The sequence below is a fragment of the Rhinolophus sinicus genome, linkage group LG07, assembly GCF_036562045.2.
Source record: "Rhinolophus sinicus isolate RSC01 linkage group LG07, ASM3656204v1, whole genome shotgun sequence".
Classification (NCBI taxonomy): Eukaryota; Metazoa; Chordata; class Mammalia; order Chiroptera; family Rhinolophidae; genus Rhinolophus; species Rhinolophus sinicus.
Window position 1 is genome coordinate 33,336,809 of NC_133757.1, and position 14,693 is coordinate 33,351,501.

General features: G+C 36.2%; 1 protein-coding gene across 3 annotated transcripts in view; it reads left to right on the top strand.

Annotated features, from left to right (window-relative positions):
• Positions 1 to 14,693, top strand: part of ASAH2 (N-acylsphingosine amidohydrolase 2) — an 84,135-nt gene that overhangs the window by 60,231 nt on the left and 9,211 nt on the right. For 2 of the 3 annotated variants that reach the window (XM_019738657.2, XM_074339435.1), the window contains exons 14-19: positions 3,141 to 3,256; positions 4,338 to 4,432; positions 6,316 to 6,355; positions 7,141 to 7,236; positions 9,952 to 10,047; positions 12,079 to 12,225. In XM_019738657.2, coding sequence (XP_019594216.2) covers positions 3,141 to 3,256; positions 4,338 to 4,432; positions 6,316 to 6,355; positions 7,141 to 7,236; positions 9,952 to 10,047; positions 12,079 to 12,225 — 590 coding nt within the window. Of the gene's footprint in view, positions 1 to 3,140; positions 3,257 to 4,337; positions 4,433 to 6,315; positions 6,356 to 7,140; positions 7,237 to 9,951; positions 10,048 to 12,078; positions 12,226 to 14,693 lie in introns of those variants that run through there. The other variant, XM_019738668.2, reaches the window with a different exon arrangement.

Sequence of the window (14,693 nt, forward strand, 5' to 3'; positions counted from 1 at the left end):
TTAATTTTTTTTCTGGCTGTTCTGTAGTTCCCATATTCCTTTTTTCCTTTCTGGTTGTCTTCCTTTGTGATATGATTTTTAATAGTGGTATGCTTTAATTCCTTTATCTTTTGTGTATCTACTATAGGTATTTGCTTTTTGGTTATCATGAAGCTTACATAAAATATCTTATTTTTTTAAGCTGATAATTTAATTTCAATCATATACAAAAACTAACTTTTTATACCCTCTCCCCATATTTTACATTTAAATGTCACAATTTACATCTTTTTTATATTGTGTACCCATTAACAAATTATTGTAACCTTAGTTATTTTTAATATTTTTGTCTTTTAACCTTTATACTAGAGTTAAGTAGTGTACACACCACCATCACAGTATTAGAGTATTCTTAATTTGACTATATACTTACCTTTCCAGTGAGTTTTATATTTTCATATCTTTTATGTACTAGTAGTATCCTTGCATTTCAGCTTGAAGAATTACCTTTAGCATATAGTGTCTCATAATTCATGTAGGTTTTCTTAACTCTTTTTCATTCTTTTTTTCTCCTCTGATTAGATAATTTCAAATGACTTGTCTTTGAGTTCATAGATTCTGCTTGATCAAATCTGTTGTTGATGCTTTCTCCCACACTGCTCATTGATTTATGTTGTTCTTGTAGCCTTGTGTTTTGTCTGTGCATTTGATGGAGCAACTACCTCTTCTAGACTTTGTAGACTGGTTCTGTTGCAGAAAGATCTTCCCCTTTGGGTGGGTGCAGGGACATTGACTGGGTGAGCTGTTGCAGTTCTAGTTCCAGGGCATGCCATGCAAGTGGCATAGTCTCCCTGTAGCTCTGTCAGCTTAGGTCAGTATTGGTGAAGATTGCATGGGTCCTCAAAGGCCAAGATTATTGGTGTCTGCAACTGCCATGAGTGCTGTTGGGATCTTCAGTGGTGGAGGCTGCTGGTGACATTCTGATCTTTTTTCTCCCCTGAGGGATGTCCTGGCCAAGGGGATCTCTCTTGGTGCTAAGTTTGGCTTGCAGGTGCCCTCACAGTCGTGGTGGCACTGATGTCTGATGCATGAGTTCCTATGGACTGGGGACAGATCCGATATCTGGAGCATGGGTACTCATGGAGCAAGAGCAGCTCCGGGGTCTAGGGCACTAGCTTGCCAGCAGTGATATTGGCTCTGTGCCTTAGGTGTGTGCATATATGGAGTAGCCACAGAGCTGGGGACTGGAGCACATGTACTTGCAGAGGACAGTGGCTCTGGGGTACAGGACAATGGATAGCTCATAGTAGTGGTGGCTCCAGTGCCTGAGATGCAGGTACATGTAGAGCAGCTGTAGATCTGTGATCTGGAGCAAACAGTACAGTCAGTTTTGGGGTCTGAAACACGGGTGTGCATGGAGCAGCCAGAGCTCTGGGTCAGGGGCATGTGTGCAGTTGGGGATGGGGAATGACAACCTTGGTCCCAGGGCAGCACAACAGCAGCTCCTTATGTGGAAGGTGCTGCAGCATCTCTGTCCCTAAGCGGTCCATGATGGTCATGGCCATTGGTTACCTCAATCACAAAAGCTGCTGGTGTCTTCTGTGGAGCAGGCTGCTGAAGAGCTGAAGAGCACTACAGCTGTGAAAAATGCTAGAAGTCTGTTGTGGTCCTGAGCAGCAAGGATTGCTGGGGTTCTCCACAAAGCAGGCTCCTGAAACCATGATGGCAACTGCTATGTGGCTGCTAATGATAGCATCTTCCCTTCTTTGTTCTGAGCTGTCAAGAGATGTCTTAGTTATGCTAATCTCCCCAGTGATCCTTTCTGTGTAGTTATTCTGTTTTTTGCTTCACTGTGTTGCTCTGGGTTCTTAATTGGACTCTTGAGCCCTCCCAGGGCTATTTTCATCTGTGAATAGCTGTCTAATTATTGTTTTTCATCAGGGAACAAAGGCCGATATTTTCTACTCTGGCGTTTTGCTGATGTCACTCTAACTCTACTCTTCTTTCTTAATATGGGCATTTAAAGTTATAAATTTCCCTCTGAATACTGCTCTCACTGCATTCTGTAAGGTTTTGATATACTGTGTCTTCATTTGCATTCATCTGAAAGTATTTTTATATTTTCTTTTGAATTCTCCCTTGACCATTAGTTATTTATGATTGTGTTGCTTGCTTTCCACATATTTGTTTTTTCCCCACATTTTCTTCTCTTCTTTCTGATTTTATTACATTGTGGTTGGAAAACATACTTTGTATTATTTATCTTCTTTAAAATTTACCAAGGTTTTTTTTATAGCCAGCATATGGTTTATCCTGGATAATGTTCCATATACACTTGAGAAGAAAGCATATTATGTTATTGTTGGATAGAGTGATCTGTAGATGTCTGTTAGGTCTAGTTGACTTCTAGTATTGTTCAAATTTTCTATTTCCTTGTTGATCTTCTGTCTAGTTGTTCCATCTACTATTGAAAGTGGGTTATTTAAGTTCCAACTATTATTGTTGATGGTCTCTTTCTCCTTTCATTGCTGCCAGTTTAGGTTCATGTACTTTGAATGCTCTGATGTTACATCCATATATGTTTATAATTGTTATATTTTCCTAATGGATTCTAGATTCTAAGTTCATAGGTTTTGTAGTTAACATAACTTTTCCCTAAGTTATGGATTTTAGGTTGTTTTTGTTTTTTACTCATTGTGTGTGAGTGTGTGTATGTGTGTGTGAGTGTGTGTGTGTGTGTGTGTATGTAGATAATTAAGTGAGGATTGAAGATAGGCTCTTTCAGGGACCACAAGCCGAACAACTGGTCATTTTTAGTTTTCAAAATGGAAAAACAGATGATTTAATTCATAGATCTACGGTTAATTATATAATATTGTTTTTATTTGCAGTATGGAAGAGGAAGAGCCATAGAAACAAAACTTTGAGCAAAATATATTCTTTTATTCTACCAACCACACTCAACATCTAATTAAATAATGGCTCCTATTTTAGGAAGCACAGGAAAATATGCCTCTTCTATTGTTCAAGCAGTTTAGAATCATTGAATAACAACCTTAATAAAATCTCTGAAAATCCTAAAACATTGCTACACAACATTTGTCAAATTGGTGACATTTTCTGGAGAGTTGGAGTCATATTAATTATCACATCTCTAATAGGGACAACAGAATCGAATCCATTTTGGGACACTATTCGAGATCAGATCCTGGGCAAGCCATCTGAAGAAATCAAAGAATGTCATAAACCGAAGCCAGTCCTTATTCACACTGGAGAGGTAAAAATTTTTTTTACTTCTTTTTTTTCATGATGAAATTAGTATATTGCTTTTAAAATTTAGAAATTGTCAGATATGAGTGGTAGAGCTCTAGCGGCATGGGAGGTCTTATTTAGATCTCCCCACATCAAAATATTTAGATGCTATGAGTCTAACTAAGGAATATGGGGTATGATTATTAAATATTCTGACTTAAAATTTATGATAAATAACCTAAACAATTAGAACACTGAAAAAGAAAGAATAAGATTAATGTTTATCTTATTTAAGATTCATTTATGTTATCTCAAGGGCAGGAGATCACACAGAATTCTCTGCAGAGAAAAAAATATCTCAGGTCATATAAAAAGGAACATATTCATGTCTCAATTTTCTCACAGTTCAGGCAATGTTATTAACTAAAGCAATATTCTTTTACTACTCCTTTGGAACATGGATTTTCACATTCTAAATATGAAAATGTCATTATCAGTGTTCATAATATGAATTTTGATATACAAAAATTTTAAATAGAGTTTTTTCCTAATATTCTATTAAAATTCTTCAGGTAGAAGAACGAAGGGAAAAGGAAGAAATAGAAGGAAAGATTCTACACTAGTCTGAACTTGGAAAGGGATAGATTCTCTTTCAGAAAACTTGGGAAGTAAGGCAAGATTTGGTAACTGAAAATTTAAAGTGCTATTGGAGTAAAAAGAGAAGTCATTAAGTTAAGCTATCTCAAATAATGGAATTCCTTATTTATTTTGAATAAGGATAGTTACTACATACTCTAGTAGAATCCGTGGTTACCTGTTACTCATTGTGATTCCACAATGACTAATCCACCAAAAACTTCATCGATGAGAAAATAAGTCCAGGTTAATGGGGCATTGTCATTTGATACTCACATATTATGACCAGATAGAATATTTAATATTACATCATGAATTAGAAATAAAATCTATGATAGTAGGATAAAGCACCAAAAACAGTTGGAAACACTTAAAATCCTTTGATAAAGGAATTTATGTGAACATTACATGCCTCTTGACCATAGAAATAGTAATATTCCTAACACAGGTTTCATGTTTTGGGTTCTTAGCTGTCAAAACCTCATCCCTGGCACCCAGATATTGTTGATGTTCAGATTATTACTCTTGGGTCCTTGGCCATAGCTGCCATCCCTGGGGAGTTTACGTAAGTTCTTTTTAAATTTGTAGTTAAAAATGTAGTTATTGTATATGTGTTTCTGTTGGAATCACTTCCTATCATTTCTGACTCCTTTATATCTCACTGTACTATATTTAGCAAAAGTGACAAATATTCCCGCCCTCTTTTGGTGGGGCCTCTAAAGAATAAATCTCTGTATGCTTATTACTAAGGTGTAACTTGAAGCAAATGTAAAAATTTGAAGACCTATCATTCCAAATTAAAATGGTGTAGTGAATTGCTATGCCAACAGAAAAACTAGAAATAATATTAAAATACAAGTACTTGAAAAATTAGTTTAGGTATTAGAAACATGGAAGAATGTTATAAACCAGCTTTTTATGTAAGCTTTCCTATCTTAGTAAGTAGCAATTTTATATCTTTCCTGTTGCTCAGGCCTTACATCTTGGAGTCATCCCTAAATTCTCTCTTTCAATTTCTCCCACTTTCAATCCTTCAGCAATTTTCTACATTCTACCCAACATTTTCTATCATTCCCCCACCCTCCTGAACTTCCTCTAGTCTAAGCCACCATTATCTCTCTCCTAGATTACTGCAATAACCTCCTGTCTTGCCATCTTGCTTCCTCCGTTATTTCTCTCTCTTATTTTATCAACACCACAGCCAGAGGAATCCCTTTAAAACATCAGGTTAATATATGTGATTTAACTTTCTGAAAACCCTCTAGTGGCTTTCTATCTCGCTCTAGATAAATCCTCACACCCTTACAATATCCTACATGGCCCTGTGTGATCTTCTGCTCACCAACCTCTTTGGTTTGATTTCATTCCACTCTTCCCTCTTGTTCCCCCCTGCTTCAACCACTTTGGCTTCATTGAAATTCCCAGATTCACCAAACATGCTCGTGTCTTAGTACTCTGGAACTTATGGTTCCTTCTGCCTGAAACACTTACCCTCTAGTAATCTCCATGGCTAACTCTTTTATTCCTCAGTTCTCCGCTGAAATCTCTAACAAAGATGCTAGCCCTGCTTATATTATAAGACATTGTCTTGACCCACCACTGCTTCCATCACCATCACCACCACCACCACCACCACTACCAACACATCACCACCACCACCACCACCAAGCATCACCATCACCACCACCACCACCAACAACAACACATCACCACCACCACCACCAACAACAACAACACATCACCACCATCACCACCACCACCACCACCAAATATCACCATCACCACCAACAACAACACATCACCACCACCACCACCACCACCACAACCACCACATCATTACAGCATCAGCACCAGCACCACCATCATCACCACAATGACCACCACCATTCCCTTTCATCCTCACCTTACCTTATATTTTCCATAGCACTTATTGTTATCACACTTTTTAACTTGCTTGTTGACCCTGTTCCCTCCCTAGAATGTTAGCTTTATACTGTTGAATAGCACTTAAAATGGGCCTGATAAATAGTAGGTGCTGTGTTTTTATGAAGAATTAAATGAATGAATAAAATGGTAAGTTCTCTGTAGTCAGGAACAGTACACTCTCTACTTGCTTTAGCTCTATTAAGATAGAATACAACCCATATATCTTGCTGAATCAGTGATGAATGGAAAATGAATGTGATCTTTTGCCATTGATATTTATTGATTCTTTTTACCTCCTTCAAATTATCTGTTTTCATTTCAGAACTTGTTTTTAAGATAGGATAGTCAGGAAAAAAGCTGAGCCTTAGCTTTGTTTGCTCTGTCATTGAGTTCCTAAATACTTTATTATTGTGTAACGAGCCAGGGTAATTTTTTGGTTTTCACTACAGAAGTCTTTCTGCATACTTTGCATACATTTTGAACAGGAAAATACTTAGATAATTTTGTTTTTTTTTTACTCAGGACCATGTCTGGACGAAGATTTCGGGAGGCAGTTAAAGCAGTAAGTTAAAAATGAAATAAAATATCTGTGCATTTATATTTGGTGAAGAGAAAAGAATTCTGTATCCATATGACTTAGTACCTTTAAATTAACCTTTGCTAAGATGATTAGAGTTTTACACTTCTTGAAAATAATGGCTAGAGGTAAATATGAAATGTTGATGGTATAAGATCAAACTTAAAAATGCATAAGGAAACTGTAGTCAGGTTAAAGATATTTTATTGGTATTTATTAATAGTTTAAAAATTGATTATGGTTTTATAGATTAAATAGTAAACAACCCCTAAGTACCTTAATATTTTAATGTCTTGTCTAAATAAAATCTAACACATGTTGGGAATTCTGTGTTTTATCTATTATGTTCAGGGAGTATTGTAAATGGTTCTAAAATGATATAATCAACAAATATCTTATTACTTGGAGCTGGAAATAACTACTATGATAACTAATGAAAAACTCCCCATTGTACTTTTTAGGAAATTAAATAAATATCTGTATTTTAGTAATAAGATTCTACATCTTCAAACGCAATCATTAGGATGTTCATATTTCCATTGACTTGTCCAATTATACTGCAGAGTTATGGCTCTAACTTTTCATCAGGACTCTGATACTTTTGCATTCCTAGGCAGTTTTGATCATTAGAAAGAACATCATTGAGAGAGACATCTTACACTAATGATTCATATCTGTGATTATATGTTAAGTATAACTGGGATGATAATATAGTTTGAGATGAAGAGTAATTTTACTGGGTTCTACCTCCTTTCCCTCGCCTACCCCAGGAGTTCGCAACTTATGGGATGCAGAATATGACTGTTGTTATTTCGGGTCTATGCAATGTATATACACATTACATTACCACTTATGAAGAATACCAGGTAAAGTAAAAAGGTTTTATTATTTAAGTTAATTATACCCTGGTCAAGACTGTTGTGTGAAATGCATACTTCCCTTCATGTTTTTAGGGCAGATAAGAGAATAATATACCAGAGATTGTATTTAGGAGTTCTAGGTTTACCATTTCTAAATTCAGATTAGAAACCTAGTCTCACTGACTTTCACTCTCCCTGAAATAGATTATTTTGTTAAGGGTACTGGTAATAAGCCTGGGTTGTGGCATACAATATTCCCAACTCTATCCATAAGACTTCTGGTGCCTTAAGCTTCTGTAGAACGTGGGAAAACTCCTACTGATAGTTACTATTTATTGACTGCATGAGCTGAACACCTTGCATATATGACCTTAAGTAATCCTCACAATAAGCCCTGGAGTATGTTACTATTATATGCATGGTATAGGTTAAAAAATAGAGTCTCATAGAATTTAGGGGGGCTGCTGGCTGGTAATGTTTCCTAGTTTAGAAATAGTACAGAAAGTAGCCCAAGTACTTTTTAACAATAGTAGTTGAAAACATGAAAATAGTCTAGGATTCCACAATTAATCGTTTGTAATATATCCTCTGATATATCTTGGCAGTCTATACCCAGGCATACAGTCTACTCCTTGACAAATACTCAGTGATGCCAGCAGTAAAATCTGCTCTGTGCCCTCTGTTAAAATTCCCTGCCTTCTAGGAAGTCCTTGAATAAAGGTTCTTCATTGGGATGAACTTGGATAGGAATAATTTTCATTTATCCATTTTTTATTTATCTGTAACTATTATGTAGCATTTCCTTCAATTATGAATGGAGGAGACAAATGACAATAATATTGGCAGTACCTCTGACTTTGTCACCAGTAGGAACCACAGAGATTTTTCATATCACATACCGTAATTTCAGATCTGGAAATATCATTTACTCTCATTGCTGTTTTAAAATCACAGTTATTAAATCCACTACTACATCTTGTTATTCAGTAAAGAAGAGCAAACATTACTTTATCACAAAATGTGTTTATTATTGTTTTATTAATATATTTCAATCTAATTGGTTTCCTTTGCCAACTCATGCATTTTATTTTATGCGTTTAGAAACATTACTCTGAGAGGGGTCCATAGGCCTCAACAGATGGCTAAAGGAGTCCATGGCACGAATAAGGTTAGGAGCCCCTACAAGCTTGTCTCCCGGTTCAGAGATATGCTCCTGCAAGGATTAGTATTAATTAATTAAACAGATATGTGTTGTGACATACAGTATTAGCCACTCTCTGGGCATAACATTGACTAAGAATCTGCCCCTGCCCTCAAAATCACTAGACTTTATGGCCTAGTAAAAGACAGAGAAGAAATCAGATGATTACTTTTTGTGAAAGTGATGCACAAGGTGATATAAAAACAAAGAGAAAGAGCACCAGTCTAGACTGGTTATTTGAGCATGGGAACTGGCAGATTTTTTTGGAAGATGTAATTATCTGTCTGCGTTGTTGAGAATGAGTAAGGGCTAATTAGGCAAATAAAAGGGAAGAAAGGTGTGCCATATCGAAAGAGCTACATATTTAAGGTCTGGAGGGGAAGCCTTAGTACATTTTAAGGGGCCATAATTAATTGAGTACCATGGGATAAGCATGATGAGGATAGTCAGACAGGGGCTAGAGTGGGAGGCAGGGGTTAGCTGATGAAAAGTCATGCTATGCTGCAGAGCTTTGACTCAATAAGGAAAGCTTTTGGGGAACTGCAGTACAGTTCAGAGAAAGGAATTCTCTGATCAAATTTGTGATTTAGAAAGGGCACTAGGATGGCAGTATAGAAAATGAATTGGAAGTGTGGAGGTAGAGAACTGACAAAAAAACTGTAGTTATGATTGAGGTGAGAGGTAAGGGTTTGACCAAGGAAAAAGCAGTAGAGACAGAGGAAAATGAAAGAATTCAAGAGATTTCGAGGAACAATGACTTAGAGACTTATAGGATGTAGGATGAGGGAGAGAGAGAAGCTCAGAATGACTGCCAGATGATCCTGGCATAGGAGATTGGAAGGATGGTATTCACTAAGATTAAGAATGTTCCACATAATGCAATACATAGATGATGTATTATAGAATTGTAACCTATGTTGTTTTGTTGACCATTGTCACCCCAATACATTTTAATAAAAATAAGAGAATGTTTCGGGGAAAGTTAGTATATTTGGAGTGATGAGTTCCATTTTAGATTCGATGAATTTGAGGTTTCTGTGGAACAACCAGAGGCTTGGAGCTCAGGTAGCAGGAGATGTATTTGATTCTGTCTTATAGCTCTATGATGGGTTAAGTGTCCTTCTCCAGGTACTACTATTACCACCCAATTTATCCAGAGGTGACTAAGACAGTCATTTTTTTCTCATTTTTTTTTTTCTCCTGCTATATTCCTTGGGGGAAAACATTTATATTACAAGTACTTAAAATAGACACAAGCTCATGAGATATTACCCTCTTTCAGATTAAACGGACTGACAGTCCAAATGGCATAAGCCAGGAGAACCCATTGGTTTCAAGTAGTTGACGGGAGTCATGCACTTTAGTTGGTAAATGGAAATGTCCAATCCCTTTGTCGTAATTATTCTTGAATTGCGCCAGTTTGAGTTACATGGGATGTCCAAGCATCACCCCTCACCTAAGTCTGTAAACGGACTGAAACAGACAGAACAGTGGACAACACGGCCCTGACTTTCTTGCAGGTTCAACGGTATGAAGCAGCATCTACAATCTATGGACCACACACTCTGTCTGCTTACATCCAGCTCTTCAGAGTCCTTGCTAAGGCCATTGCTACGGTAATCAAAAATAGTATGTGTGTGAGTCTCAGGGATGAGGAGATGCAGAGGGGAAGCAAAAGAGAAACTTAGCTGTGAGTGTTCAGTTTCTTTGAAAACCTTTAGTTTTAAAGAATTAATGGCTATGAGGTATCAAGGAAATGAAAAAGATAAATTCAGATTCAGTGACCATCTTTTGGTAGTGACAGCTTTCTTCATACGTATTATCTCATATTATCCTCACAATCATCATGTGAAACATGGCGGTATCCCTTATTTTTCAAATGAGCAAATAGGTTCAGAGATGATAAGTGATCAGGCTTATTATAACTATAGCTGGGACTTGAATCAGTGTTCTCTAATCCTGGCCAGACTCTTTCCAATCACTAGTTGAGTGGGTCATCAATTCTGAGATGCCCATTTCCATGTTATAACATCTCTAAAATTGGGGTGCATCTTCCAACCAGAAGAATCTTACAATTATAATTAGTAGCATGTTTTTACTTTCTTGGTGGTTCAAAAATAATAATAGTTGTTATAATTACTAGAGGCTTAGATTTGATCAAGTGTAACAGTACCTGGGAATATATATACACATTCTATCTACATAAAATTTGCATGCCCAAGCAAGTTTCCTTGAAGGAACTCCACTTGTGGATGTCTTCCCTTTGAAAACAGTTATTTATGAAGCCTCACTCTAGGGAGGGAAGATTAGTCAACAAGCAGGAGAAAGAGCTTAACTAATAAACAGATCATTATATAATACCATATAAGCCCCAATAAGTGTATGGAACAATTATGACATAGCAAAAACAATAAAACGCTTTCAAAGAAAGGGCTTGGATATATTAAGTTGAAACAAATGAAATTGCTGTTTCTATAGGTCAAAATAGTTGAATATTGGCAATTTCATATGCTTCCACCTAATTCGTTCCTGTGTGTTTGAAGTTTTAGTACAAGGTATGAGGATATATTTTAATTACCTGATTATTATCGTATCATAATGTTCTTAATTTTAGATTTGATACTTTTTTTTCCAAAGTAGAACTATTTTTATTTTTCATCATAAAGGCTATAATAACATGTAGGATATTCATGTTATACAGAAAAGTATAAACTTATAAGCCGTGCCTAGAGATAACTGCTTATAACCTATTCCTAGAGATAACTTTCATTGCAATGATAGGTCTAGAGCTCTTCCCATGGGAATAGATTCTTCAAATTTTATAATAATATTTAGGAAGAAAAGTGCAATTCATTTTGTGGAAATTTGTTTCACACTCAATTTTATGGTTATGTACCTAAGACTAGCTATGTGATCTTGAAAAACTACTGAGTATCTCTAAGCCTATTTTCTCGTTTGCAAACTGGGAATGATAATAGATTGTGTGGCTGTTGTAAAGATTAAATATATTAAGAGAGGATTACAGTACATTCAATACATATGAAGGGCTATTTCAAATTTGAGGTTAGCATTTTGCTGACATTATTAAAGGTGCCAACTCTTGTAGAAAACACAGATTAAACTAGCCAGGATATAGGCTGATCTTAACTTTTAAATTAAAAATATATTTATTACATTCTTTAGTCAGCACAGAGAAAGATTTAGGAAAAATATCTTGGTGTGAGTCTGGATCAGAGAAGCTCAACCCTTTTTTAAAATCAAAAGACTAATTACAGTGTCATGTTATGAAGGTTTGTCTTGCATTAGGCCCCTGTCCAAAGTCACACATTCAAAAAATGGTTGTCCTAGAATCTAAAGCTGTGTAACCTACTTCCAAGCTTCCACCCTGATCACTGAACCATACTGCCTACGGAAGGGAAAGTGTAGCCAATGACCAAAAACTTTAATTTAGTGATGAAAGTTTAAATTATGCACATCTAGCTCACATTTTAGCAAGATTCCCTGCACATTTTATTAAAGTAGTTAGTTCTAGAGAGAGAGAGAGAGAGAATCCTTTAATGAAGGCGTTACTGGGGGCCAGGAACTTGGAAAGGGTCTTTGACTCTGTGTTGTGTGCTCCTTAAGCAAATGTTTGTTCTTTGTTCCAGGACACAGTAGCCAACCTGAGCAGTGGTCCAGAGCCTCCATTTTTCAAAGAACTGATAATCCCATTAATTCCTAATATTGTGGATAGACCACCAATGGGCAAGAATTTTGGTGATGTCCTACAGCCCCCGAATCCTAAATACAGAGTGGTAAGACTTACGAAGAGATCTTGGAGAGCTTCAAAAGCCTGTGTTTGGAGGTTGCGGTTGGGGGGAGGAAGATGTTCAATGGCACCACCTGCCTTTAATGATGCTATAGATCAGCTGTTAGCAACAGTAATTTTGATAATTGTTCTTATCTCTGCAGAGGCTCTGCAAACATGATAATGGGGAAATAATTATTTTTTCAGGTGGTAATTGTATAAAACTGAATTTCTGAAATCCCAGTTCGTCTTTTTCTTCTTAAATGGATGGTCATAGCAATAGTCATTGGCACTCAGAAAAGTATCTCAGAAAAGGCACTCAGAGAAGTCCTGGATAGGAAAAGTACACAGAAATGAAGCAGAATTTGCATCACTACTATTTTATATTGATCTTGTGTCTTGCAACTTAGATAAATTATTTATTAGTTCTAATAGGTTTTTTTGGGATGAGAGTGGATTCCTTAGAAATTCCTTAGAAATAGTATCATGTTATTTGCAAATAAAAACTACTTACTCCTTTTTGGATTTCTTTTCCGGATGCCTTTAATTTTTTTGTTTCTTATTGCACTGGCTAAAATCTCCAAAACAACGTAGAATAGATATTGTAAGAGTGGACATCCTTGTCTTGTTTCTCATCCTCAGAGGAGAAGTGTTCAGTCATCAAGTGTGATTTTTTTAAAGGATTTTTCTAGATGCCCTTTACCAGGTTGAGAAAGTTCCGTTCTATGCCTAGTTTGTTGAGAGATTTTAAAAAGAATGGGTGTAAAATTATTTTAAATGCTTTACTATGTCTACTTAGGTGATCATTTGGTTTTTCTCTTTTATTCTATTAATATGGTATATTGCATTAGCTGATTTTCAAGTATTAAATACACATTAGTTATGGTATATAACCTTTTTTACACATTGATGAATTTGGTTTGCTAATATTTTGCTAAAAAGTTTTGTACTGGTGTCCATGAGGGATATTTTCAGTCTCTTTTCATATCTTGTCTTTGTTTGCCTTTGGTATCAGGGTAACTCTAGTTCTAAGGAATGAGTTAGGAAGTGTTCCCTCATATATTTTCTGAAAATGTGTGTAAAAGATTGGTATCATTTTTTCTTTAAGTATTTGATGAGATTAACCAGCAAAGCCATATGGACCTTGGCATCTTTTTATCAGAAAATTTTAAATTATGAATTCTTTTTCTTTATTTGTTGTAGGCCTAGTTAGATTTTCTTTTTTTTTTCTTGAGTCAATTATGTGTTTTACTAGGAATTCAATTTATCTTTAGGAATCTGTGTCTTCCTAAGAATTTTCATCTTTTTAGGACTTTGTCCATTTCAAATAAGTTGTCTAATTTGTTGGGATGATGTTGTTCATAATATTCCCTTATAATCCTTTTAATTTCTGGAAGGTCAATAATGATGTCCCTTCTTGCTTCCTATTTTGGTAATTTGTGTCTTCAAAGAACTTTTAGCTTCATTGATTTTATTTATTGTTTTTCTGTTTTCTATTTCATTGATTTTTAAAAATGTTTTATAATGTTTTGTATCCTTCTTCTGCCCGCTTTTATTTTATTTTTCTCTTCTTCTCATTTCTTAAGATAGAAGCATAGGTTATTTTTATGTTTTAGTGTACCTTTTATTCTTCTGTTGATGTTTTAGTTGTATATGTATTTAGTTATTTTCCTAGTAATTGTTTTAGGGACTTGGAGAGGAAAAGGAACTCTGTTTCTCTTCTGAACACTCTACTCTCAATACTCTATTCTCAATATTTCTAACAGTATATGTGTGGAGGTATTCCCCACACCAAGCAACTCTCCAATTCTTTGTGGATACCAATTTAGGTGTCCTACAATTCAATTCAATTCTGATACTGTCTACTTTGGGTTGGTGAAGATCCTACAGACGTTCAGCCTCATAAGACTGCATGTACCCCTCCTCCTCAATTCAGACAGCAATGGCAAACGCAAGTTGTCACCTGTGTTTCTGACCTACTGATTATAAATTGGAGATTCCCATGACCCCCTCTTTATGGGCAATGATTTGTTAGAATGGCTCACAGAACTCAGGAAAACAGTTTACTTACTAGATTGCCAGTTTATTATAAAAGGATACAATTCAGGGACAGACAAATGGAATAGGGCACCTGCATAGGGCAAGGTATGGAGAAAGCAGCATAGAGTTTTCAGATCCTCTAGCATGCCACCTTCCCTGAATCTTCATACGTTCACCAACCTGGAAGCTCTCTGAACCCCTTTAGGGATTTTTATGCAGGCTTCATTATGTAGGCATAATTTATTAAATCACTGGCCACTGGTCATTCACTCAACCTCCAGCCCCTTCCCCTGCTGCCTTACAGCTGCCAAACCGTTTGTTCCCTGCGCTCTTCCCAGGATTTCACAAGGGAGTGCCTCAGCAAACTGAGGCCTGATGGAGAGATATTGGAAAAGCTCCTTTGAGGGGAAGCCTCAGCAAACTGAGACCCGGTGG